Here is a 27,435-nt window from a genome sequence, read left to right on the forward strand (position 1 = left end):
ATACCCCAGAAGGCTAGTGGCTAATGGAGTTTCTGTGGCCAGGGAGCCATGTCTAGGGCAGGGGCTGAGGTGGTGGGAGGAGGAGGAAGTGTGAAGTGAAATCCCCGTCTCTACCCGCTAATTGGAATGGAGGGAAGCAGACGGAAGGGGGCAAGTCCTGACATGGGGAGGGTAATCTAGGCTACAAGGGAGCTGCGGGGAGTGTGCTGAGAGATTTATTCGTATGGAAGATGAGTTAATCTATATACATCACACGGGGAGAACTGAGCCCAGCCTCTGGGGGGCCAGAGAGTGCTGACTCAGGGAAACAGGCTCCCGCTGCCCACCTCTCTTCTGCCTTGGTGCTCCAGGGCTTCTGGCCACCCCCACACTTAGCTTTCATCCTGTCTGTCTGATTCCACCTCTCTGCCTGTATCCCTGCCTTCCTCTGAAGGAAATTAGTTGAAACAACTTTTCCAGAGAGGGCAGAGTGGCATCCTTCGGTCCTGGCAGTCCAGGTTCTAAAAGCACTCTCCTATTGAAGGCTCAGCCACCTCTGGCCAGCTCTGCAAAACCTAGCTCCCCCCCCCCCCACCATTTTTACAGCCTAGTCCTGGCAGTTACTTTTCACCACCACCCCCTTAGTCTCTTACAGGGAGCCAGACTTGGCTGTTCCCACTACAGACAGAAGTGTGTCTGGGTTTGTGATGCAAACCATTCTTCCATGAGTGTAGACCTCTCATCATTATGGAGGTCACTGTCAGGACCTGAGGAACCAAGGTGGAGGATTTGGATGAGGGTCTTGCCTCCAGGTCTTATAGGAAGTGAGAGTGAGAGTGGGAAAGAAGTAAGTCAGAAGTCAAGGATGGAACATTCAAACTATTTTTAATTTAAAAACCGAATATTTTAAAACTTCAATACATAAAAAGAAGGCTTGGGCAGGGACAGATCCAAAGATGTCTCTGCTTAGGACTCAAGTGGGGCAAGCCAACCTCATAGTGACCAGAGAGCCAAGGAGAGTTTTTAAGAAATCATAAAGCAGGCAGGGGTAGACTCACCTTCCTAGGGGCAAGATGGGAAGGGAGTGGGGAAGACAGAGCCTGGTAAGCTGCTTATCCCTTCTGCCACATGGTCCACATACAATCTGAGAACCTGTATGGTGTCACCCCGTCAGGGAGAGGTGCTGGCAGCGGATGTAAGACAGAATAAGTCTTCATCCTTCCTCTCAAAGAGCTCACATGCCAGAAGTGAGGATCAACCAGCTGCAGACCCGATGCAGTTACTTAGCTCATGCCGTGACCAGGGCTTAGCCAGCAGCAGTTGAACACTGAATTCCTGAAGGGGCAGTGGCTGAATTCTTCCTCAGGCCACCCAGCATTATTAGTTAAAATCTGAGCTGGCCCTTGGAGGAAACCCATGATATGACCAGAAGGGCTAAGCAGGCAAAGGGACCATGGTTTTCTCTGGGCCTGCTGGTTCAGGCCCAGTGCATGCTTGGGTCAGGCTGCTTCTTAGCACTTTGCTATGGTCATTCTAACCAGTTGGGTCAGACAGACAGGCCTCGGGGGTAATACACATCTTTTGGTCTTGTGCCTAATAAACCCCTATGATGAAAGAAACAGTGATAATGACAGCCTCCTTCCACAAGACTATCTGTCCACAAACTGTAGGTTGATGCTCCTCTCAGGTACCAGGACAGTCCGGGTCATGGGTTTGACTGGGGCAGCACCTGGCTCAGGCTGCACCTCAAAGTGGATCAAGATCTGGAAAGAAGTGGGGAGGGTATAGCTCAGTGGCAGAGTGCACGCCTAGCATGCACTCCACAGTACCTGGGTTCAATCCACAGTACGTCTACTGAAGATTAATAAATAAAAACTTGATTACCCCCCACAAATAAAAAAATAATAATTAAAAAAAATCTGGCTAAAAAGGGAGGAAGAAGGCTATCATTATGGAGGGGTCTACAATGCTGGGCCTGATTGATAACAGGCATTATCAGTGATAGGAAAGTCAATGTTGGAATGGCACCTGGGGCTAGTAGGCAAATCTTGGTTAGTGAGGGTAAGGGATTACTGTGGGGAGAAAGATAGTCCAAATACCCTCGCTCACCTTCCAGGCCTGTGATGGGACTGACGTATTTCAGAGGATTACGTCTCCCAAGTCTTGTATGTTTTCCTAGGCTTATCAGGAGAGGAGCTCATGCCTTCAGAGCTCTCCCTTGTGGGGAAGGTAGAAGATCTAGATCACTCACCTGGGCCAAAGCCATTTGTAGCTCAAGCTCTGCCAGGCGTCTCCCCATGCAGCTGCGCTTGCCAAAGCCAAAGGGGAGAGATGCAAATGGATGAGGGGCTGTCCCCTTCTCCAGCCAGCGAGCTGGACGGAAAGAATTTGGCTCTGGGAACTGGGCAGGGTCCCTTGAAGTGGCATAGTGACACAGAGTGACCAGCGTCTGGTGAGGAAGGAACACACAATTTGTAAATTTAAGCCCAGGAATGCAGGGAGAGACATGGAAAACAGGGTATATGGACTGGGATGAAGGCAGGCTGGTTGGCAGGTTGGTTGTGATGGGGAAGTTTTGGGGGGCTATTTTTGTAATGATTTTCCCACTGCCCCATTGTATCCTAGAGAGGCATTCAGGTCAAGGAGAGTGTTTGAAGGGCTTATGGAGAGTGTTTGAGAATAGGACCTGTCCCAAGATAGTGAGGGATGGCTTAGCAAAAGGGGCTCATAGGCTCTACTCACATTTTTGGGGATAACATAGTCACCTACACAGATGTCTTTGTCTGGGACACGGGAATTTCCAGGTACCACAGGGTATAGTCTGGATTGCAGAGCATAAGAGGGAGACAACAAGGTGAGGCTGGGGCTGTAGCTTGCCTGTCATCTTCCAAACTCATTCTTGGCCAGGCATAAAGTACCATTTTCCTCTGCTGTCTCTCCCTGCTCCCATCCACTGTTTGCTTCCCCAGCCCTTCCCCAGCATTTTCTCTGGCTCCTCCTCTCCTGTCTCCTCACCTTAGCACTTCCTTGACCACAGCCTTCAGCAGGGGCAGCTGGGACAGAGCAGTGGCTGAGGGGTGGGTACTGGGGCCAGGGCCCAAGGCAGCTATAATCTCGGAGTGAAGTGCCGTCTGGACTTCCGGGTGCCGAGAGAGTTCATACAAAGCCCAGGAGAGCGTGTTGGACACCTGAGGAGACAGGTGAGGGCATCAGAGGTGCTGAGAGTGGGGATCAGCATAGGGGGCAGCATATGAGGCAGTGTGGAATCCAGGAGGTGCTAAGCCAAGCTGACCTAGAGAACCATAGAGGATCCCCTGCAGCAGGAAAATGGCCCCTGAGATTGGGGAGGTTAAGCTGTGGAAGTCGGGCTCACAACACGAAGGGAGAACCTCACCGTGTCCACTCCAGCCAGTAGCAGCTCCGTCACATTCCCCAGGATGGACGCGGCAGGCAACTCTTCCTGGAACAGGAAGTAGGTCAGGTGCGCCCCAGATCCCCTGTCTTCCTCAGGCTTTCCCTGCCTCTTCATGGCTACCTCGGCCTCTCGCCGCTCCACGTGGTGCTGGGCTGTGGGGACAAGGTACAGGGATGTCCCACTGACCCTTAACTGTTTTCTGTTTCCCCATCCCCACTTCATTTCTGTGCCTTACCAAATGCAAACATTTGGTCCCAGTCTCGGCAGAGGCGGCCCCAGGGTCCGGGCACGAAGCGATGTAGCCAATTGGGCATCGCCATGGTCAACAGCGTGGACACAAACACGGACCCCACCGCGCGGATGAACGTCTCTGTGTCTGGTGGCACCTCGGCCTCCAGGCAGCCCAGGCGGGAACCCAGGAGCACCGCCGCAATGCCTAGCCGGGAGGGGGCGCTGTCAGGGCACCAGGAGACCCCGGCTGGGTGCCTCCTACGCTTGCCCGTCTTGGGACTCACCTTCCAGTCCAAACTTGTAAAACTCTCCTGCTACGTCCCGAACCAGGGCAGGCGGCCCAGCGCCCAGTCCCCGCTGGCGCCGCAGTCGCCGCACAAGGTCACAGACCACGTTGTGCAGGGTCCCGGCATAGCGGGCGGCCGCTTGAGGCCGAAGGAGGAGCGGGGCCAGGAGGCTGCGGAGTCTCTGCCATTCTTCGCCTTCCCTGCGGGGGTGGGGAGAAGGGGCGCATCAGGGCAGATGGTGGAGTGTAGAGACGGCCCGACGGGGCTGGTTGCGTTGGAGAAGGAGGGCTGGGGTGGCCAGGAGAGGGATTGCGTATGCTCCCCTGGGGTACAGAAACCTGCCCCTACTTGAGCCCGCCTTCCATCCCCCTTCCACGTTACTCATTTCCTGCTCCGGGTTCCTGGGTAACCTGAGTCACAGAATCTTACATTACATCTAGATTCTGGTACCTTAGCCCTTTCCGCGGGTTCCCAGGATTCTGGTTTTCAAAGATAAAGAGGTGAATGAGGGCGAGAGCCAGGATCTACCTGGGCGTGGGCAAAAGAGACGGGTGGGAACCCCAATTTTCCAGAAGCTTGAGGGAAACGAACGACCTCCCTCTACACCCTCAGCCAGATTGTCTCCGGACTGGCCACCAGAGAGGAACGCAGCAGGGCGTCGGGGCTCGTGCCGGAGGACTCACGCGGTGAGCAGTCCACAAGCCCGCTGGCGGCGGCGGCGGTGCTCCGCCCAGGGTGAGAAGCTGCAGCGCTCGGGCAGGGGTCCTTCCTGTCGTAGCAGCTGCTCCACGAGCGTAGGGGCCGCCACGTACACCGTGCGCACCGTCCCGAAGCTGGCCAACCACACTGGCCCGAAGCGCGCCGCGCCCTGCACCTGGGAGAATGGAAGCAGCGGACACTGGAGACCCGGGCCGGGGGCTCCCAGCTCGGTGCATGCCAACGCCCTTAACGGGGGAAACTTCTGCTCCCAATCAGTGTATGGCCCTGATGCTGCAAACCCCTCCTTTTCTTTCCTCCACTTCCCATCCCTAGGAAGTTTGAGTGTGGTGGGCAAAACATAGGCATTTTGCAGAAAGCCAACATCCAGGATCTCTCTTTGGTCACCTGGGCGGAGCTGAGGGGGAGAAATCTCTAAAAGTTCCTCACGTGGACCGTCCGTCTCAGGACGACCCCCCCCCCCCCATTAAATATATAGGAGCGCACTAGCTTTAAGCCAAACGCACCCAACCCTCTGGAAAGGTATTCCGCCTCCAGTGCACTTGTGCTGGACCTACCTGGCCTCCAAACTTCTACACAGCCAGAAGGCGCTTTTGAACGCACTCCTCCATTGGACAAACTCTGCGAGCCACTGCCCCCAGTCCCAACTTGTCTTTTCCATAATTCATGGGCATCCATTCCCACTGGCCCTCCCTCCTACGTTCTGCACTAGTGTTGTGAAAGCCAGTTTCCCCAGCATTCAGTCCCAGGAACTGCGTCCACCTCTACCTGCAGCTCGTGTAACCGTGAGAGCCCCCCCTTGCAGAAAAGTTCGGCAAGGAAGCCGGGCTTGGAGGGGCCCGGGATGTCTGCCAAGTCTCGCGGCGCTGATTTGGAGACTTTGGAGCCCAGTGTGGCGTCCAGACCAGCAGCACAGCGGATACGGTGGAACACTCTGGAAGCGAGCTTGAGGGTCTGGGCCATGGTCTCCCTCGGGAAACCGCGAAAGCACGCTTCTCCGGAGCATCTTGCCTGCTTGACTGAGCCCCTATTTTAACCCTTGGGCAAAGTAGTGGCGACGCCCCCTTTTCAAGCTGCCCAGCCAATCCCCTCTCCTTAGTGGTCCGTGCTGGGGATTAGCACCCAGGAACAGTAGGCGGAGCCAGAGCTGCCAATGCGGCTCCCTTGGGTGTCATGTTGCAACGACCCCCTTGGGAGGGGAGGCTTGCCTCGGTTTCCCCTTCTGGGCTGGTGCCCTAGTCCAGCAGCCTGAAGATCTCTTCCTGGGAAAGGCTATTTGGTGAGGCTTAGGTGACCAAGATACAGAGTGGGTCCGTGGCATTCCCACCACTTCCCCAGGAGCTCGGCCCCCTGGGGCCCATCCTCAGGAATTCCCCATCTGCCAGCTCCTCGGGGAGGGAGGCAGGGAAGGAAGCTATAGCTGTCCTCTGACTCCTGGCTCATCTGGCTGCACCTTTTCTGTGTGTGAGCAGAATTCTCCTGCACTACCACGTCTCCCCATCTGCACCTGACACTGGGCAGATGGCAGGCGGATTAATGGGTTACAATGGCTCTGGGAGCTTTCATCTTCTTTCCTTTTAGGTCCACAAGACCTGGCCATGAGAATTTGGAACTTGAGAAAGATGAAGGAACTTTTTGCAAATTAGAAAAGTTCAGAGATTAATCTGGGCCCCTGGACAAAGCAAGGGATAAGTGAGTGCTCTGAATCTCCAGCTGACTCAGTCCCCTTTTGGGGGCTTTCTAGCCAGCAGCCCCTTTCTACTGTTAGCCTCAGAATCCTCCCCAGTTCAGCTCTGTGATCCTCACCCCCGACCCCGACCCCCACCCCCAGGTCAGGCTCTGTGCCAGCCAGTCAGCTCTGGAGTTCTGGAATCAAAGGTCAACATGAAAAAGGAGAGGGTCTCCACCACCACACCCCCCCAGGGACTCTCCAGAGACAACTACAATAAAGACACTACAGATTCCCCAGGTCACATCTTAGCCAGGGAGAGGACAGGAGTGACGCACATTCTGGCCTTTCCTGCAAAACAGCAGCATGGGCATGTGCACACGTAGACATGTTACCCCAGAACTGCAAAGTAAACACAAGTGGGCAGGTGACTCAAGTCTAGCAGGCAGTTTAGATGGACGGTGAACTGCATTCCTCACTCCAGCTGAGGAGAGATCCCAGAAGAAGGGAGTGCTAAGGGGAGTAAAACCCCATGCTCTTCCAAAGATCCCTTCTGGTCCAAGGTCTTTTGACTTTTCCAGTCAGCTTCTTTTGCTTTCTGCTGGCACTGAAAGGGCAAGAAGGTGAGAGGACTCAGGGACAGTCGTTCTGCCCTGGGCAGTTCCTCAATTTCTGAGAGGTTTGTTGCCTCCCAGCCCTAGCAGGTTCAGCTGGGAAGGTCCTGGGACCTGATCTTCTTTCCAGTCTTTGGAAGATGGGGTCCAGCTAAGGCAAGGTCAGCAGAGGCAAAGTCAGTGACCAGGAGGGGTGGGACTGGGGGTCACTGCCTGCAGGGTGGGATCCTGTATTCTTCGGAAGATGGCTGGGAAATTTTTTCCTCCATTGCGTAGAACTTTCTTTCCCTCCTCGGTTGAGGTGCCAAGATGTCCCACAATGGGGTCTTCACTCTGGGAGAAGGAAGAGTCCAATAAGTCCTTGCCCACCTTTCAGACTGTCCCTGGCCCCATCCCATCCTCCGGGCACTAAGCTGGACTCCAAGAATACAGAACCACTCTGGAAAGGGTCTTTCCAGAAATCTTTTAACCTCCCTTAGGCCCCCTACTTACCAGTTCCTCCAGAGGCACACGCTCAAACAGGGGGTGCCCTTCAAAATGGGTGCACATCCAGTCATGTAGCTCCAGCACATCAGTTATGGTGTATACCAGCCCCTGCAGAGGCAAAGTCACCCTAGATAGGGGGCTGCATGCAACTGAGCAGTGGGATGATGGGATTGGTGATGTGAGTCCTAAATGCACCCCCACTGAATTCTCAGTGGAAGGTTCCTGAATAGGCCACTCACTCCCTTCTCCTTCCCACTCCCGGCTCACCCCAACTCTCAGCACGTAGGCATATTCTGCCAGCAGTGTGGGACTGATGATTCGCCACTTGTGCTTGGTCCGCTTGAAATGTGGGTCAGGGAAGAGGAAGAACATCTTTGTCAGCTGTGAGACAGACGTGAACCAACAGGGCTGTAAGAGCCTGGCCTCCATGCCTCACCTGCCTGCCAGCCTAACCCACCAGAGCCCCTCCCCACCTGGCCCTTGTGGAAGAAGTTAGGAAGGTGTTTCATGGCATTGCTGCGGAGACAGGCGATGTTCTGGAAGCCACCTCCAGGAGCTGCTCGTAGGGCCCGAATCCGGTCTTGTACATAGTCTGAGACCTTCACTCGGATCTCCAGACCCAGAATCAGGGTGTCTGGGAACAGCGGTGACAGTTCCACTGGACACAGAAACAGGAATGGAATCATCAACCTCATACTTGCAGGAAGTGCAAAGGCATCAACACAGGAAAGGAAACCTCAACCTGCAATGACCAAAATCAGGACTGGCAAGTGTGGCCAGAGAGACAGATACCTGTATGGATGGCTCTGTGCTGGAGAAGCAGGCTAGGGGAGACCTGAAAATTGTCACTAGGGCTGAAAGTGGGAGGGCCTGGGACTACGTGTATATTTGCAAGGGCTTTAAAGTTTTCAGTATTTTCACACATTGTCTCATCTAATCCTCCTAACACTCTGTGGTAAATTGCAAAGATGAGAAAACTGAGGATCCGAAATGCCCAAAGTCACAGAGCTAAGAAGAGGCAGACACGGAACTTGAACCAAGGCTTCCCGCCACCAAGTACCGTGCTCTTCCTCTCTGTCATGCTGTTATTTCTGTGGAAGATCCAAAAACAGAGAAGTGGGTCCAGCATGCATGCATGGCTGGGAAAATACAGACAATACAAAGGAAATTCAAAAATATGAGTGTGGAGAAGGAATGAGTTCTGGTGAGGAAGGAGAGGGGGTGGAATCCCTGAGAAAGACAGTTCAGGATCAGTGGCCACAGGGACTAACCTCTGAAGCTGTGCTGACCGGCTCACTGACCCGGCACCTGGCAGGTGAAATGGCTCACGTAGGGACTGGGGCAAGGGGTGGGCCAGACTAGACATTCCAGTTTTAAGAGGCTTTGAGGCAGCCCCCTCCCTTCTCCAGGGCAAAGGCCAGAGACCCAGAGTAGAGGGAAGGTGGAGATTCTCCACACTGATGTCACAGCACCAGCGTCTGGTCTGAAGGGGAAAGGCCAACTACGGCCCCCAACAAATCTGCTGAGGTGGCAGAACCTAGGTGTTGCCTCTCCTTTCCCCAGAGAAAGGGCCAGAGTGTTACCTAACAGGCCACCATAGCCACAGCCTATGTCTGCAAACTCCACTTGGGCCTGAGCTCTCTTTTCTTTCTTATCTTTTGGATCATCATGGCTCTGATTTTGAGTCAGTGGAGCGAAGAACTCTGGGTATAGCTCAGACCAGTCCATGTCCTCTGGCTTCACAGGGCTATTGGAGAGAAGACAAGAGAAACATGAGAAGGTTGGTCAAACAATTGCAGAAGTGGTACTACATGTGTGTGGGTGGATGGGTGAGGGTGGGAGGTCTGTGAGAAGAGAGTTTCTCAAAAATCCTGTAAGAGTGGGCCTTGTGACCTCTAGGAAGCACAATGGAAACCACCCTTAGCCCCCAGTGTGAATCATAGGCCCATCATGAGGCCCATGATTGCTGTTCTGCTCAGCTCCATTTCCAGGGGTTGATGTGACTCTGGCTGGGCAGCTCTCCTTTCTGGGGCACAAGTTCCCCTTGTCCCAGAGACTGGCTGCCAAAGCACTGGGAACTTTGTTCAAGCGCTCTGTGGGAAGAGGATGGAGTACGGTGTGGGCGGGATTGTGTATGTTCGTCTTCTTGTTAAATCCCACAAATGAGTCGAAAGATGGAAAAGACATTCTGCCTCCATCACTCTAGTGTCAGTAACAATTTCTTTCTCTTCCCAGACTTGCACCGCTACCCAGATTTGATCCAGAACGCCACGCCCCCTCCCAACCCGCCAACTCCGCCCTCTGCCAAATTTCCCCGACCCACCCACAAAACTGACGTCACGCAGCTGGTCCTTCCGAGTCTACCCTAAATCCGCCAACCGTCCCAAGCGCAATCGCTCTTCTGGGCTGCTCGGGACAGTTGCGGGAATTCTGCCCTCCTTTCCCTCCCCCTGCTCCTGCCCCGCCGCCTGGCTCACTCACTAGCGCAGCGTATGGTCCGCCATGGGGTTGGAGTGAGCCCGCTGCCGATAGTAACGCTTCTGGGGCTGCGGGGCCTCGGCTCCAGCCGCGTCCCCAGTCTCAGCTCCCGCCATGATCCCCAGCCCGGGTTCCTCTACCGAACCCACGTGGAGACCGAGGCTCGGGGCGCACGATAGTGACGCAGTCAGGAACGTTGTGAACAGAGCCCGCCCCTTAAAGCCCCAGGAGTGAACTGGGCTGCGCTGGGAGGACCACCGGGGGCCAGCGCGGGAGTGCGCCTCCGTGCGGCTCCGCTTTAACTGGGCTGGCAAGGCCAGACCCTCAGCCAGCCTCTTTCCTTAGCCTGCTTCTGCTTGGTCTGGATTACCACTACGGTTGCAGGCCCCTGTGCACCCCGCAGGTGCTAGGGGCCCAGGGACCCCGCTTTCTACCGTGAATTAATCCTCGCCCCTCTCCCCTCTCCTGGTCTCGGAGCGATCGTCTCGGTCTGACCCCCGTGGTCCAGCGTGAGTCCCGTCGGGTGTGCTCTGGGGACGTGCGAGGGAGAGGCAGTTCCCCTTTCCACCTCCAGGAAGTCAAACTGGAGGAAGGAGGGCAAACTCGGAGAGGCGGGGCTCGGTGCCACGGGGCAGTAGAGACGGCCCGCAGTCCCCCAGCCCCCCACCCCGCAGCGATCCGGGATCCGAGCGCTGGCCCTGGCGTTCGGGCACTTTCTCGGCCAGATGGCAGACCCCCGCCCAGATCCTGAATCAGAGCTCCAGTCTGTGTTCCCGCGGGAGGTCGGGCTCTTTGCCGACTCTTACTCGGAGAAGAGCCGGTTCTGCTTCTGTGGGCACGAGCTGAGTATCACGGAGAACTTCGGGTCCTGCCTCGGGGTGGCAGGGCGCGTGTGGGACGCGGTGAGGAGTGGGAGACTCTGGGCTAGGGTCCACGGGAGGTCCAGACCCCGGACTCCTGCTCTCCCATATGGAGCCATCCCTGCTACAGTCTGTCTTCTGTCTCTTTTTTCTTTTCCCATAGGCTCTGAGCTTGTGCAACTATTTCGAGAGACAAAATGTGGATTTCCGAGGCAAGAAAGTGATCGAACTGGGCGCGGGCACGGGCATCGCGGGTATCTTGGCAGCGCTGCAGGGTGCGTGAGCTTTGTAGTGGGAGGGGGAGGGAGAACGGGGATGTGGAGAAGTTGTCACTTCCAGGATTCTTGGGAGAGGAGAGTGGTTTGGGATCAGACCAGTCCCTTCTTTTTAACCAACTTTTTGTTTTGGCCCCTGTTTGCTCCTGTGTGCCAGACAGCGCTCACTGGCTGTCAGAGCACCCAAGGTGGTTGATCTGGGAGCAGGAAATACAAACTGAGCAGACCTTAGTAGAAGGAGCTTTTCCCTACCTTTTTGCTCTTTGTGATTTCATGCAAAATGCTGTCACTTAAAATCTCCTTTGCTTTGGATATGATTGTCTGTCAAGATGCATGTGGGGGTGCAATCTGCAGGTATTAAACCTCATGAGTACTTTATAACTTCATTGTGAATATATTTTTTATTCTTTAGGTTTTGATTGCTTGGGAGGAACAAGCTTATGCATTTCTGGGGGTTACAGTGTGTTTTGTAGGAAGTGGGGTAGGAGTTAGGCAATGCAGACTTGGGAAAGGAAAAGGGAAGGAAAATTTTGATTCACTTTTGTCAAGAACCAAAAACTACAAAGTAAGCAGTTCCTTAGTTCATAATCTAATGGGAAGATAGAGGGGAAGGTATAGCTCAAGTGGTAGAGTGCATGCTTAGCTATGGCTAGGGCCCTGGGTTCAATCCCAAATAGCTCCATCAAAAATAAATGAATAAGTAAGTAAACCTAATACCACCCACCCCCCAATTTTTTTTTTAATCTAATGGTAATACAAAACTTCATCTGGACAGCATTCCTCTAAAAACACTTACGATGCCATTGCCCTAGGAATGCAAATTAACACATCCTTGTTTGTAGGGACACAGCGCAAACACATTCAGGGAAGTCTTCCCAGAGGCAGGCGTGCATTCTTCTGTTCATTCGATCAACACGTATTTGGAGTCCCATATGTGCCAAGAATAATTCTAGGTATTGGGATACAACAATGAGTAAGACAGATTTCCTCTCCCCCAGGAGCTTATGGTCTAGTGGTGAAGACTGGGGAGGGGGGGGATGTTACAGTATGAGAACTATGGTGAGGTATGTGCAGAGCCAGTGGACATACTCTGGCCATGTCTGCCCTGACTCCCTGGGACTCCATCAAGGAGAAGCTCTGTCAGATGACAAGCGTGAACACACCAGGCTTAGAAAGAAGTGAGGGAGTGTCAACATCAGTTTTCTGTAAAGGATGGGTGGATGACAAATGGGCAGCTATGCTAAAATGGGAGAAAGGGCATGTAATACGGACAGAAACACCTTTCACTTGCTCCCAGACTGGCTTTTCCTTCTTTTGCTCCCTATTCTGCTGCCAAGTGAGAAATCTGGGTGTCATTCTCGTCCATTGCCCTCTCCCCTCACATCCTGGCAATCAGCAGGTCCTGTGAGTCATGTGTCCTTAATGCTTCCTCAGTTGTCTGTTCCTCTTCCCTCCATCAGTTCAGGCCACTGCCATCTTTTCCCTGGGTTTTCACAAGTGTCTTCGCACTCCCTGTGGGGAAGTTTGACGTGCTCAAACTAGATCTGTGATCTTCCTCCACCAAACCTCCTTTTCCCTTAGGTTTCCCCATTTCTGTGAAATAAACCAGCATTCCCCCAGTGAGAAATCTGGACCCACCTTTGACACATCCCTTTTTCTCACCCCCATCTCCATTACCCAAGTGCTACTGATTTATCTCCTAAGAATCTTTCGAATCTCCTGTTTTTCCAGCCACACTGATGGCTCCCCAGTCCTTGTCACCATCACTTGCCTGGACAGCTACAACAGTCAAACTGGTCTCCCTGCTTCCTCTCCTTGCCCCTGCCTAGGCCTCTGCCCACTCCACCCGGCAGTCAGAGGGATCTTTTCAATCCCCCTGCTCCATCTTTCAGTGGCTTCCTGTTGCCTTCAGGATAGAACTCTCTCCAAGGCCCCCTCCAGCTCCTTCTGTGCTTCTCCCTCTCTTGTACTCCTGTGCTCCCTAGTGCCCTCCTGTCAGGTCCTCAAGCCCATGTGGACGTCCCCTTCCTTGCTGCCTTCACATGGGCTGCACTCCATGTCTGAAATCCTTGTACCACCTGCTTAATGCCTAAGCCTTCTTCAGGTCTCAGCTCAAACATCGCTTGCACGGAAAGTCCTCCTTGACACTCCCAACCCCAGGTTGTCTTAGGCCCTCCTAGTATATACACTGCTGACTGCTGTCCATTTTAAATTTGTTGTCACTAACCTCAGATGCATCCTTAAGCGCTGCCCAGCTGGCTTATTACACTTCCCTCATCTGTACAATCTTCTGCTCTCCTGGACATCTTGTTTCTTACCTTTTTGCCCTTCAAAATTCCAAATGTCTCCTCAGCTGATGACTTTGTTTCCTGTCTCTTCTGATCACTTCTGTCTTCTCACAGAAAAACATCCACAGTTTCCGATCACAACGTCTACACACCCACCTGTGTCTGTCTGTCTGTGCTGCCTTCTCTCCTGATACCACGAATGAACGCGCTGTGCTCCTAGTTAAGGTCAAGCCCTGCACTTATCAGAAGACTCCAAACCTTCTCATCTACTGAAAGACACTGTTCCAGCAAACACCGCGCTCCCCCGTCTCTCCTGCATTATCAGTTTTCCCTTCTGTCTGGATCATTCTGTGTGCACGTATATTATGCACATAAATATGCTGTAATTTCTCCTATCTTAGAAAAAAATCCTTGATCCTACATATCCCTCCAGTTACCACTCCATTTCTCTGCTCCACTTTACAACAAAACTCAGAAGAGTAAATACGGTCGTTTCTGTCTTCCTATTCTTTCCTCAGTCGATTCCAGACTCCGCTCCAGTCAAGGTTGTGAGCTTCGTTTCTGACTCCATGCTGTTGCTAAGTACAGGAGTCAGTTATGAGCCCACCTTTCTTGACTTCGTACCATTCGTCACTCTCTCCTCCTTGAAACGCTTCCTTTGGCTTCGAGGGCAACACACCTCTGGGTTTCACTCACCTCGTGACAGTTCTCCCTTCTCCTTTGTTGGTTCTTTGCTTCACAACTGAAGGTCTGAGTGCACCAGGGCTCAGGAGCAGTCCTTTGATCCCTCCCCTCTGTCCACTTGCACTCCCAAGCAATCCTATCACCTCGTGCGTGGCTTTAAATGGCCCTTTCCATGCTGATGACTCTATGACTCTCCAGACTTGTTTATATAATCTGCCACCTACTTGCTATCCTCCTGGGGTTTTCTGATGGACATCTCAAACTCAGTGTGTCCAGAAACGAACTCATGAACTTCCTGTCCAAATCTGCTCCTCCTGCAGCCTTTTTCATCTCAGTGAATGACAGTTTGGTCTTCTAGTTGGGCAGGCCAAATATCTTGGATCCATCCTCAACTTCTCTCGCTCTCTCTATCTCCTATTTCATATCTAAGCTGCCAGCATGTCCTAGTGTTTCTACTTTCAAAATAGATTCAGGATCTGACTACATCTTAGACAGTGCTGCTGCCCTGGTTCAAACCACCATCTTCGCTCACCTGGGCCATTGTAGCCACCTCCTAACTGACCTTGCCCCTCTGCAGTATTTTCCCATCACAGGAGCCAGAGTGATCTCTTTAAAGCCATTTTTCTTAAATTCCCAAAGCCATAGGGTTTATGCCATTCTTCCACTTAAAATTCTCCAATAGTGTCCCAGATTTCTCAGAGTCCCTTGACAAGGCCCTGGCTAGGATCTGGCTCCGACTGTCGTCACCCTCACTTACTCTGCTCTGGCTGCTGGCCTTACCGCAAGTCCTCAGACCTGTCAGGCACTGCCTCAAGGTCTTCACAGTTGCTAGTCCCTTATTTGGTACATTTTCACCTGAGAGAGCCACTTAGTTTGCTCCGTCACTTCCTTCAGGTGTTTGCCCAGGCGTAATCTGCTCTCTGAAGCTTTCCTTAACCACCCCATTTACAATGGCATTCCCGGCCCTGTCCCTCAGGCGATTCTCACTCTCCTTCCCTGCTTAATGCTTCCGCGCAGCACCTACTGCCGCCTGACTTGCTGTTGTCTGTTTCTTGCCACTAGACTGTAAGCCCCAGGAGTGGAGGGAGTCTTGTCTCATTGGCTCATTGCTGTATTCTCAGCACCTGGCATCCAGGCACATAATGAATACTAATAAATGAATGAATTCTTAGTATTTTCCATTTCTGTAATAATCATCATGATTATGATTAAATAGTTTTGTAGTATCTAGTATATCTCTACCTCTATGACAAAACTCAGTGAATACTATGGTACTGTCATTAAGAAAGACGTATAGACCCATGGAACAGACTAGAGAGCCTAGAAATAAATTCACACGTAACTGGTCTTCAACAAAGACGCCAAGAACACACAGTGAGAAAAGATAGTCTCTCCAACAAATGATGTTGGGCTAACTAGATCCACATGCAAACAAATGAAATTGGACCCTTATACCATACACACAATCAACTCAAAGTGGATCAAAGACTTATACGTGAGACCTAAAACTCCCAGAAAAAAAGAGGGAAAGCTTTTTGACATTGGTCTTGGCAATTATTTCTTAGATACGACACGAAGAGCACAGGCGACAAAAGCAAAAATAGACAAGTGGGACTACGTCAAATTAAAAAGTATCTACAAAGCAAAGAAAATCATCAACAAAAAGAAAAGGCAACCTACAAAATGTTTCTCCCATTTTTGCAAACCCTGTATCTGATCAGGGGTTAATATCATGACTATATTTTTATATTGATTTAATGTTAATGATACTATTTGTGATATATTAAGTTAAGTAAATAATTAAAATCTGTTTCACCTGTTTAAAAAAAAAACTCAAGGAAAGCTAAAGTTCTGTTTTGCTCACCACTGTATCCCCAGAACTTGGTTGATGCTCAGTACATATGTTTATTGCATGAATGAAGCTTTCTGAGGTCCTCATCTAACCACTTTCACTCTCCGCTACTACCTGCAAAACCTATTGTCCCCCTCAGGGACAAGCCTGAGTCTCCTTAGCATGTCATAGTTATTTTCCTCTTTACTCTCTTGTCTTGACACTTCTCTCTTCCCTTCCACATCCTCTGAGATCCAGCCTTCCTTCAATATGCCGGGCTCTCTCACCACCGGGACTTTGTACTCTCTGTTCTCTGCCTGGAAAGCTCCACCTGACTAACTCCTCCTTGTCCTTTACAGCTTGCTGAGGTCATGTCTTCTGGGAAGCTTTCCAGACCCATGAAGGCTGGCTAGTGTCAGTAGGGGGTGGGTGCACAGCCCACTCCAGCTTAGTCCTGCCCAGGCTTCTGCTGACATCTGATTGTTGTGTGTTGGGCAGAGAGGTTGAAGATTAGCTCAGAGAGAATGTTGATGTTGTAGAATGTAGAGTAATGAGATGGCAGTGGATGAGGTTGAGGTTAGGGCAACTAAAATCTAAAGTGCGGACTTTGGGCTGTCAAAACATTATCCCGTAGGTCCCGAGTTCTCTGGACCTTCTGGGCAGGAGCCGAAAACCCTTGGTTTGTCCCTCTGACTTGCATTTCTCCTCCTTCCTCTCTCTCAGGGGGGGATGTTACCATCACTGACCTGCCCCAGGCCCTAGAACAGATCCAGGGCAACGTCCAGGCCAATGTGCCAGCTGGAGGCCGGGCCCAGGTCCGCGCCTTGTCCTGGGGGATTGACCAGCATATGTTCCCTGGAGACTATGACCTGGTGCTGGGGGCTGATATCGTGTATCTGGAGTCCACCTTCCCGCTGCTGCTGGGGACCCTCCAACACCTGTGCGGGCCCCACGGTACCATCTATCTGGCTTCCAAGATGAGAGAGGAACACGGGACAGAGAGCTTCTTTCAGCACCTCCTGCCCCAGCATTTCCAACTGGAGCTGGTCCAGCGGGATGAGGATGAGAATGTCAACATCTATAGGGCCAGGCACAGGGAACCAAGGCCTGCCTGACGTCACCCTTCCATTCCTCTGAACCCCTTCTTCTAATGAAGGAACTGCCGTATCTCCAAAGCCATAAACATAAGGATCAAAAAGGATGGATTTCCCTTGCCTCAGTCTTTTCTCCTGCCCTCTTTGTTTCTCAAGATACTCTTAGGCAGGTGCAGAGAGGAGCTGCTTGCTAGGAATACGAGAGCCCTAGCTGTACTGGCTTAGAGTGCAGAGGAAGTTCCCAGTTCCTGTTCTCAGCGGAGGAAGGTGAGATGATAGCCAAGACTTTAGGGGGGGAAGGTAAATGGGATGTGAGAGCAGTGGCTGCAGAAAGATGGTCACAGTCCCTTCTAGTTCTGCTATTGTCTTTTTATACAGAATGGATTTTTCCCCCCAGATTGTACTGGACTTTTTTTTTTTAAAGGGAAAGAAATGAGCATTAAAGATCCCTTCTGCATCCGAAGAACTCAGGCTTTTGCTGGGTGGCTGAAGCAAGAAACCTCAAGCCGCCAACCTCTTGCTCCTAGACATGGACCCTGGTGGGACCATGCTCTAACTGGGTCAAGTCCTCCCAGCCCTGAAGTTGGGGATAGACAGCAGAGCTGTCCTTTGAACAGTAGCTCCATCATCTTTTTTTGGAGTTGGAGCCCTGATCACTAAGTACCAGGTTCTCCTCTTTGATTTTTCTTTAAGTTTCCAAGCTCCACCAGTCCTTCCTTCCTAATGTGTTTTGCCTGCACCTCTTTTCTCCTCCCACTGTGGGACCTCTGGATAGGGCTCTCTTTACCTGCTCCTGAGCCACACATCACCTCCTCTGGCCTCCTGGCCTCCATTCACTACCCTTCAAACCATTTTATAAATTCTTGTGATCTTCCAAAATCAGCTCTGATTAGTTTCTGCTGCTGCCAAGAGAAGCAAGAATAAGCTCTCCTGCTTAATACTCAGTCTATCCCATGTGATCCCAAATTACCCTTCGACTTCATTTCCTACTGGTTTCCTACATGTATTGCAACCTCTGGCCAAATTACAAAAGGTCTACTCTTTGTTCCCTAAATCCAGACCAAAATTCCCTGACTTCTTCCTTCATTCTTTTTGGTGATTCCCTGCCTGGAAGTGCAATTTCTACCTGTCAAAATCTTTATTACTCTTAGCCTCTTTCCTGAAAAAAAGCTTTTCCTGAGCCTCCTGTTTGAATATGATTTCTTTCTCCCTTGAGATCCTTTAACTGTTCATCTTGTGGGACTTGCCTTGTGTGATCATGTGCCTGCTCCCTATTTTCTCACCATTAGATGACCTTGGAGGATAGGGCTACGGTTTACTTCTCTCTCATTCTCTGAAGCCTAGCACAGTTCCTGGCACACAATTGGTGTTCAACAAATATTTCTGTTCATTCAACAAATATTTGCTTGGTTTGTTGGAGGGACTCCCCCAGCCTTTCTAGGTGAGCTTGGCCAAACTTCTGAACCCACCCTCCTACCTCACAAGTTTTTCGTGAGTCATAAATGGATAATGAATACGAAAGCGCATTAGAAATAAACATAAAGTGTTACCACGTGTTTTGTATGCTTATTTGATGACAACTCTGTCTAGTGGTTTGTGTTATTTCACCTTATAAACCACGTTGGGGAGGCAAACGCGCCCCGCCTCCGGTCAGCAGGTGGCGCCGTCCCCGCTTGGCGCGGTCCGGCGGGGAATTTTGGCCTCGCCGCCACGCCGTAGGCCCCTGGCCTCACCGGCGCGCCGGCCGGCGACAGTGTGCCGCCACCAGAGAGATGTCGCTTCTGCGGTCGCTGCGCCTCTGCCTGGCCGCGCGGACCGGGAGCTGCCCGGTGAGGGCTCTCGGCCCCGGCCCCGTCCTGCCTTTGTTGCGGGTCTCCCGTGCGCCGGGCACGCGTCCTTCCCTTCCCTCGCGTCCGTTGTGCTCCATCCCACCCTCTCCCCCCACTTTCCCCGACTTCGGTATCTCTTCGCGGTCCCGCTGCCTTCCCCCCGCTCTCTGAGCCCCAGTCTCTCCGAAGGTCGCCTCCCGGCCGACGTGCCCCGCCTCCCCCGGAGCGCCTGGATGCCTCCTGCTTCTCACCCCTCTTCTTACCCCCTGCAGGCGGGGCCCCTTCTGCTTCAGTCGCCGCAGCCATGGCACACGTTTCACGCTGGGCCCTGGCTGTCGTCCTCGGCCTCCAGCAAGGAGCTCCTCATGAAGCTGCGGCGGAAAACTGGCTACTCCTTTGTAAACTGCAAGAAAGCTCTGGAGACTTGTGGCGGGGATCTCAAACAGGTGTGGGGAAGGGAGAGCAGGGGAGCGGGGCGGGGTCCTAGGGCCCGACGACCTGTCTCTGCGGGAGGTCGCTCTGGGGCGCATAGAAGTCAGACCTGCTGACCAGTGACCCATAACGACAGAATCCTATTCTGACTTCAGTGACAGTCTCATCCTTTGACTCTGACCTATTTGGAAGTAATTGACTGAGGATCCCAGGGTTAACTAACTATTCCACGCAGGACTACTGTGCTGTTTCCTGCTGCTTGGGGCTGGAAGGGCTTGTGGGAGCTTTGGAGTCAGACCCACCAAGACTTAGATCTTGGTGCCCACAGAGGGATCCTGTGACCTTGGACACCTTAATCTTTCAGAGCTGCATTGTTCTTTTTTGTATCTGCTATCTGCCCCAGAGGGTGGTTGTGAAGATTAAACATATCCAAAGCACCAGGCACAATGTCTTGTATTTGGCGTTTAGTAGTAGGCCAGCCAATAAATTATAGATTACTTTAGTTTCTGTTGTAGGGTTGAGGAGAAGGAGAAAGAATTGGGGAACCTGAGCATATTTTAGAGCCCTGTTTAGTTCTAAATTCTGTGCCTTTGTTGTCTGCCCTTTTTCTTTTTAATTTATAGGCTGAGAGCTGGCTCCACAAGCAGGCCCAGAAGGAGGGCTGGAGTAAAGCTGCCAAGCTCCGTGGGAGGAAGACTAAAGAAGGCCTGATTGGGTTGCTGCAGGAAGGAAACACGAGTGTGTTAGTAGAGGTGAGTTGTCAGAATTGCAGATACCAGGAATAGCTGTCCCTGGGGTGGAAGGCTTTGTGGTAGGTGCTTTGCAAAGAAGAGTGTTTGAGGACCATAAAAGGAAGTTAGAATTAAACCCGTGAGACCCCGAGTATTAGCTATGGATTCATTTAAATGTGGAAACGCACAGGTTGTTGATGAGAAAAGGCCTGGTAGCCTAGAACATTACTGCTAAATGTGAGTCCGGTGTGGCCTTATACTTTGTCACTGATTCTTTCCTGAAACAGATTTTAAAGCTAGGAATTACACTAATTAGTTGACGGACAGCGAGTAGCTGTTTTAGAGGAGGTTTAGGGGCCCCTTTTGATGAAGAATCAGATGTGGATTAGTTGAGAGCGAGAGAGGAGATAAACAAGCTGGTAACAAAACAAGCATTGGAGGAGCCTGGAGAATGAGGTGGCTATGGCATGCGGCCACAGGCAAGTGGCAAACTTGTAGCCATCCTTTGGGGACATTAGTGAACCATCCTCTGAACGTGCAGGACATTGTTAACTCATTTGCACAGAAGTAATCACTTCATTCAGTTTCTGGCCTCAAGCTAGTAGAGGAACTGTAGCTTTAAAATCCTAGAGACACTTAATTTCTGTTTTGTTAAGTCTGCTTCTTCTGTCAATACCTTAGTTTAAGGCACTTTTGGAACTGCCAGTAAACAGCTTCTACAGCAACATCAATTTGTTCCCACAGGTAAACTGTGAGACAGATTTTGTTTCAAGAAATTTAAAATTTCAACAGTTGGTCCAGCAAGTAGCGCTGGGGACCCTTTTGCATTGTCAGAGCCTAAAGGATCAACTCTCCACGTACAGTAAAGTGAGTTTTGGGGTTATCTCCAACATGCTGGGTTTGTTCCGCCCCTTCAGGGTCCTTGCTGTTCCCTTTTTTTCAGACATTCTCATGTCTCACTTCCTTACTTCGTGTCTCTGCTTAAGTGTTCTCTCTCTGGAGAGGGGTACCTTTCCTCCTGTTGCTCTATCCCCTTATTTTACTTCATTTAAAAAATTTTGTTACAGTATTTATAGATTATATTCTTATTTATTTATGTCTTGTCTGCCTTCCCCAGTAGAATGTAAGCTTCGTGATGCAGGAAATTTGTCTTTTCACTAGTGTGTCTCTGGTGAAAGAGGAGTGCATCCAGCACTTGGTTGGGTCTCATTAAATCTGTGTTGCATGAATGAATGAATGCCAGTGGGACAGAGTCCATCAAATCAGGTGAAGCCTTGTATTCAGAAATCTGGACTGGCCTGAGGAAAAGATTTGTTTTTTTTTTTTTAATTTTTAAAAATTTTAAATTTTTCTAAACTTTTTTTTATTGAGTTATAGTCATTTTACAAAGTTGTGTCAAATTCCAGTGTAGAGCACAATTTTTCAGTTATACATGAACATACATATATTTATTGTAACTTTTTTTTTTTTTTGCTGTGGGAAAAGATTTCTAAATACAGATACTAGTGAAGGCACAGTTTAGGAGAGTAAGCATATTCTTGTCCGTAGAGGGATCAAGGAAGGAATTATATCAGTATGCCTTTGATTCATCCTTATTGTCAAGGCAGAAATGAATCAACTATTTACAATTTTTTTGTGTGTTTAGTACTTGTAATCCTGAGCTATTCACTTACTTTACTGTACCTCTGTTTCATTATCTGTAACAAGAGACATCGGCCCCTTTTAGCTTTACTAATTTTTTTCCCTTTTGGTCTTTAGTTTTTTGGTTTTTTTTTTTAACTTTTATTTTGAAAAAAAAATTCAAATTTGCAGAAAAGTTGCCAGTATTTTATAATACACCACAGTGTACTTTTATCTAGATTCACCATTTGTTAACATTTTGCTTTATTGACTTTATCACTTTTTATATACATATTATTGTTACCACTTTTTAAAAATTCTTTTGTTAATATGTCAGACATTAGGACCCTTTATCCCTTCAGCATGTCTCTCCTAAAAACAAGGACATTTTCCTGTGTAGCCACAGTACAGTGATCACATTTTTACCTTGATATATTTTTATTTATATAGTATATAATATACATATTTTGCCAACTAGCAATTTTTCTTCTGATCCAGGATCTAGTCCAGTATCATGTGATACAGTGAGTTGTCATGTCTGTTTAGTCTCCTTTCTTTGCTCCTGAGCCTTTGTCTGTTATTACATTGACATTTTTGAAGAGTACAGGACAGTTTTGCAGAATGTCCTTCACTCTGAGTTTGATGTTTCTTCATACTTAGATTCAGAATGTGGACTTTCGTAGGAATATTAAATAAATTATCCTGTATTTTTCTCAGAACATCCCATCAGGAGGCAGAGGAGGATGGGACTGTTGGTCCTGTTATTGATAGTGTTAATTTTGATCTCTCGGTTTAGGTAGTATCTGCCAGGTTTCTCCACTGTAAACTTGCTATATTCCTTTTTGTAATTAATAAGTTATCTGTATAGGAGATTTTTTTGAGACCATGTAGACATCCAGTTCCCCAAGAAACTTTTCCCTTAAAGTGTTAGCATCCTTTGATGCTTCTTGTCAGATCAGTTCTTACTGTGACAGCTGCATGATGGTTGTTTTTCTAGCCCTTAGAAGTTTCTTTCACATGCGTTCTGTTAGTTGGCATTCTGTTGTAAGAAGGACACTTCTCTTTTTCTCTCCCTTTATTTAGGGATTTACTTACTAGCAGCATTGCATTGACTCATAGATTCTTATTTTATACAATAGGTTATAAATCATTATGTAATCCATTAGTCATTGTAATGCTTAAATTATCCCTGGATTTGGCCAATACAAGCCAAGCCTATGCAAGCTGGCTCCATTATCCTTTTGATACAGCCTCATTATTTTTGGAGTATTTCCTTACTTTTTGGCATAACAAGATATTCTGGGCTTATGTCGTACTTCCCTTGCCCCAATCATGGAATTTGTCACTTCTCCAAGGAGTCCTGATTGTTTTCAGTGAGGGAATGGTTTTTAGAAACCAAGATCTGGGCATTAGGTGTGCTTGATTCTATTGTGATATCACTGGGGCCTGCTCTTCCAGCAGAGCTGGGAAATTGTGTGTGTGTGTGTTTCAGTTCTAATCCTCTACCACTGGCTTCTTCCTTTCCTTCCCCCATCCTGTATTTGTATCTTCCTTCTCTCCTCTTCTCACAGTGAGTGCACTGGCTCCTAGCAATTTCAGTATGTTTACTTATTTACTTGCTATATAGTACGCACTTTGTTTCAGAGCTGCTGTCCCTGACCACTGCAAACAACAAACCTGCTAAGGAGTTAAGATTTCCTTGATGTCCTTTTTGTCTGTATGTAGAAGCTATGTGGTCAAAGGACAGTATCAAAAGTAACTTGGATTAGTTTTTTCTCCCTTCTCAGGTTATATTATTTCTTTGAAATACAATTAGAATCTTTGTTTCTGTTTAGTCAGTGTTCATTTTCACCCCAAATCCTTGTTAATTTTATTTTTGAATATGTAAAACATCACAAGGTTCTGAAAGTTAAAGCTAATACACACACACAGAAGTCTCACTTCCTCTTCTCTCCCTTCTGCCCCATTCCTAGTCACCCCTGTAGGTAACCAGCTTTATTGGTTTCTGGTTATCCTTTTTGCAGAAATTAGTATATATATGTGTGTGTGTGTGTGTGTGTACACATACACGAATACTTATTACCCAAATGGTGGTAAAAAAATAAGCATGTATCCCATTTTTTTTCTTTGATTGTTTTTGTTTGGGGGGGGGGTTGGTAATTTGATTGATTTATTTATGTTTAGAGGAGGTACTGGGAATTGAACCCAGGACCTTGCGCATGCTAAGTGTGTGCTCTACCACTTGAGCTATACCCACCTCCCTGTATGTATCCTTTTAATTTGCTTTTTTCACTTAATGTGTCTTGGAAATACCCCATAGCAGCTCATGGAGCTCATCTTTTTCTTTCCTTCCAGCTGCATGGTATTCCATTGTGTTTCTGTACCATAGTTTCTTCAACCGGTCTGCCTATGTTTGGGCATTTAGACTTTCTAATACTTTCTATGATTAGAAATAATTGCCCAAGGAATAATTTTGTGCATGTGTACTTTTATATTGTTGGAAGTGTACTGGGGTTAGTTCCTAGAAATAGAATTGCAGGGTCAAAGGATAAGAGTGTGTGCAGTTTTGTTAGCTGTTGTCCAATTCCCTGACGTTGGATTTGCACCATTGTTCTTGCTACCAACAATCTACAGACCTTTTGCTTTAATATTTTATGATTGTGTGAAAATATTGTTCCTGATTTCTAGGAAACTGCATTCTAAGAAGTTAGGCTGGAGGCTGGGGTTGGGATGGAATTGGGGGTGGTGTGGTAATGGAATAAAACATTTATAAAAATGGAACTGTTATCAATTTTTAATGTTCTTGGCTTAATGAAAACATTATCTATTTATACTTAGTTGTCTTAAATCATTTTCTGAGAAATAGGCTATATTTTTGCTTAGTCTCAATAATTTGAGTTAGACAGAACTGACTTATGTTCATTTTCTTTGTGCACTTAGGGCTTCTTGAGTTCCTCTGAGCTCTCTGAGCTTCCAGCTGGGCCTGAGAGAGAAGGTGCTCTCAAGGATCAGCTGGCCTTAGCAATTGGTGAGTATTTGTAAGGATCTGGAGACTGGAAATTAAGAACTGGATCTCCTGGTATCTTTGGTGTTCCTCCAAACTAGATCAAGAATTGCAAGTTCATGTTCCTTTAAGGGTCAGATAATATGAATGTGAGAAGTGGGTAGTATGTCAGATATCAGTGAGTTGTGGGCACCCTGAGAAGCTCACACTCTGCTGAAGGAAACTGTTAACCAAGCTACCTGTTACCTTGGCGGAAAATCCCAGGCTCATCAGAATTTTAAAATTCCTTTAAAATAATTTAGCTTTGTATGAAAGATCTTAGTTTTTAGCCGTTTTCAACTAACTAAAATTAGCAGGCATCACTGTGCTGACCAAAAAAAGCATGTCTTTAGGCAGCGCTGGCCTTTTGACTTCTGGTTGACCACTGCTGTATATGCTATGGAGGAAATAGTCCATTTCAGGTCATTTCACCTTCTTTATGAAGGGATCCAGGAATATTTTGGGGCATCACGTTTAGGACTTTGACCTCATAAAAAAATCTGATCCTAAATTTGTGAAAGTCCATTTCAGAACCTGCTGGCTACAGAAACCGTATCTGGGTCATCGTGGTGGGAGTAGCAGGGATTTTGCCTTCTTTGTATATGTCCCTGACGGAAGGAGGGGAGCAGGGCTGGGCTGGGGGCTTGCTGGGAACTTAACTGCTCATCTGGCACTTCCAGTCACCGCATCAGTCCTGTGCTTATCAGGTCATCTAAAGTATGTATGATGTTTCAGTGAGTCATCGTTGAGAAACCAGGCAGACAGCTGTGTATGGGACTTATTAAGAAATTCTGGAAGAACTGGGTGTTTCAAACTTATGAATTTCTGGGAATTAACTACTGCGTAGATGCTTTGAGCTGTTTCAAGATTCCTTGATACTCCCCTTTTATGACTGTTAGAGCTAACCGTGGCTAATGCTGGGATCGTCACCCAGACCCTTTGTTTCTTCTCCTACCCCTCCTACGTTTTGGCTTATTTGGACTTCTGTAGAGGGGATAGCATCCTGAGAGAAAGCGGGAAGCTGGAAGCCACTTTTGGTTAAATGTTATCTTTATTTTTAATGAGGGGAAGTTGAAACCATCAGATGACGTAGGGTTTTGGATTTTCTGGGGCTTTTAGTGGTAAACTTTTTCCTGATACAGTGGATGATCAGGAGTTGCCTGTGTCAGTGATGGTGGTATTTTGGGAGGGATGGTAATTTGGTGGGAAAAGACAATTGGTTTGGAGTCAGATCTGAGTTTTAATTCCAGCTCTGCCATATATTAGCTCTGTAGACTTGGGCGGGTTACTTAAGCTCTCTAAGCCTGAGTTTAATGTAGTAATGATAGCCAGATGGCAGTGCTCCCCATGTGCCAGATACTGTAGTAAGTGCTTTTATATATCTTACCTTATTTATTTCTCTCAATTATCCTGCTTTCAGGTTGTTTTAAGTGTATCATCTCCATTTTACAGATGAGGAAATGAGGGCTTAATAAATTAGTAAATGGGGTTATGTGCTTAAGTTCCTTGCGTGAGGTCATATGGCTGGTGAGACTGCAGTCCAGGGTCCGTGCGAGCCCGGAGCCTGTGTTTTTAAGTACCAGCGTGGCACGTAGTTGGTGCTCTATAAAGCACTTGCCATTTCCCCCAAACTCCTTTTCCTCTTTAAACTGAAAATGGTCTCTCTCCATCTTATAGCATATCCACAGTGTCAGTGCGGAGGACTGTGTCCCAAACTTGGCCGTCTCTGTGCATATTTTGGTACTACTGCCAGCATCATATTCTAGAAGCATGTTTTTTGTTTTTGCTCTTTTATAGGGAAACTGGGAGAAAACATGACTCTTAAACGAGCTGCATGGGTGAAGGTGCCAGCTGGGTTCTATGTTGGCTCTTATGTCCATGGGGCAATGCACAGCCCCTCGCTCCACAACCTGGTGCTGGGGAAGTACGGGGCCCTGGTCGTCTGTGAGACGTCCGAGCGGAAAGCAAACCTTGAAGACCTTGGCCGTCGCCTTGGGCAGCACGTGGTGGGCATGGCCCCTCTCTCTGTGGGCTCCCTGGACGATGAGCCTGGGGGAGAGGCAGAAACCAAGATGCTGTCCCAGCCGTACTTGCTGGACCCCTCCATCACACTGGGTCAGTATGTGCAGCCCCAAGGAGTGTCTGTGGTAGACTTTGTGCGGTTTGAATGTGGAGAAGGTGAAGAGGCAGCGGAGGCCGAGTAGGTTCCAGAGATGTTAGGCCCAGGAGGAAATGTTTATTCTTAACTCTGGACATCATTATAAGCAGAAGTTATTTCCTAAGCCTCTTCACACCCAGAATTTGTTTTTCATTTGAGTTCGTAATGAAATTATATACTTCGTGGGTAAAGTCATTAAATAGAATTGTTATACAATAAAGAAAGTAGCATGTTTTCCTTGTTTGCGTAATGCCGGTCCAGCTCTTTTGTGCTAGACTTGTGATGGGTTTTAGAAAACAACAGGTGGGCCTTATTGAAGTGCCTGAGCGTCTGGGAGAACGGGCATTACCAGCTGCCTGCTGCTGCTTCAACCCAGATTTATGACCGTGCCCCTAACACATCTAGCCCCTTCTAGCCTGCTCCTCCTGTGACATAGAACTCTCTTCTTCGGCTTTGCTTTGTGATGCTTTGGGCTGTGCTTCCATCCTGGAGCTTCCCTGGTTACATTACTTGTGCCACATGGATTCCTTTGGAATTGTTGACTTAAACTTGGAGTTGCCTGGAAAATGTCCATGTGTTGATGTCTGTAGCGTGCTCTGAGGGCTCTCTGTAGTGGTACACACACGGGTTCTGGCCTCATTACTGAAACTAATAACACATAGCCCTGTTTCTCTTCTGGATAGTGGGGTGTGGATGGGTGGGGTCTGAGGTTTC

The 27,435-nt window shown here is 49.0% G+C and overlaps 4 protein-coding genes across 4 annotated transcripts; 2 read left to right on the forward strand and 2 right to left on the reverse strand.

Moving 5' to 3' along the window:
- Positions 1–845: 845 nt before the first annotated feature.
- On the reverse strand, positions 846–6,431 carry CYP27B1 (cytochrome P450 family 27 subfamily B member 1). Its single transcript, XM_010946336.3, has 9 exons — positions 5,398–6,431; positions 4,596–4,786; positions 3,910–4,112; positions 3,630–3,830; positions 3,374–3,546; positions 2,995–3,167; positions 2,722–2,800; positions 2,231–2,428; positions 846–1,742 (listed from the first exon to the last, which is right to left on the reverse strand). The coding sequence occupies exons 1-9, from the start codon at positions 5,590–5,592 to the stop codon at positions 1,629–1,631; spliced, it is 1,527 nt and encodes a 508-aa protein (XP_010944638.1). The 5' UTR covers positions 5,593–6,431; the 3' UTR covers positions 846–1,628.
- A 299-nt stretch (positions 6,432–6,730) lies between these two features.
- METTL1 (methyltransferase 1, tRNA methylguanosine) lies at positions 6,731–10,093 on the reverse strand. The gene is made up of 6 exons (XM_010946340.3): positions 9,880–10,093; positions 8,982–9,145; positions 7,872–8,056; positions 7,666–7,779; positions 7,405–7,506; positions 6,731–7,245 (listed from the first exon to the last, which is right to left on the reverse strand). Exons 1-6 carry the CDS (start codon positions 9,990–9,992, stop codon positions 7,090–7,092), a joined length of 834 nt encoding a protein of 277 aa, XP_010944642.1. The 5' UTR covers positions 9,993–10,093; the 3' UTR covers positions 6,731–7,089.
- A 338-nt stretch (positions 10,094–10,431) lies between these two features.
- Positions 10,432–18,460, forward strand: EEF1AKMT3 (EEF1A lysine methyltransferase 3). The gene is made up of 3 exons (XM_010946339.3): positions 10,432–10,778; positions 10,900–11,011; positions 16,538–18,460. Exons 1-3 carry the CDS (start codon positions 10,602–10,604, stop codon positions 16,927–16,929), a joined length of 681 nt encoding a protein of 226 aa, XP_010944641.1. The 5' UTR covers positions 10,432–10,601; the 3' UTR covers positions 16,930–18,460.
- Positions 18,461–18,581: 121 nt separating this feature from the next.
- On the forward strand, positions 18,582–26,971 carry TSFM (Ts translation elongation factor, mitochondrial). The gene is made up of 6 exons (XM_010946343.3): positions 18,582–18,737; positions 19,010–19,183; positions 19,793–19,921; positions 20,645–20,767; positions 24,461–24,548; positions 26,361–26,971. Exons 1-6 carry the CDS (start codon positions 18,681–18,683, stop codon positions 26,765–26,767), a joined length of 978 nt encoding a protein of 325 aa, XP_010944645.1. The 5' UTR covers positions 18,582–18,680; the 3' UTR covers positions 26,768–26,971.
- Positions 26,972–27,435: the final 464 nt, after the last annotated feature.

The sequence above is a fragment of the Camelus bactrianus genome, chromosome 12 (genome assembly GCF_048773025.1).
Source record: "Camelus bactrianus isolate YW-2024 breed Bactrian camel chromosome 12, ASM4877302v1, whole genome shotgun sequence".
NCBI classification, from domain to species: Eukaryota; Metazoa; Chordata; class Mammalia; order Artiodactyla; family Camelidae; genus Camelus; species Camelus bactrianus.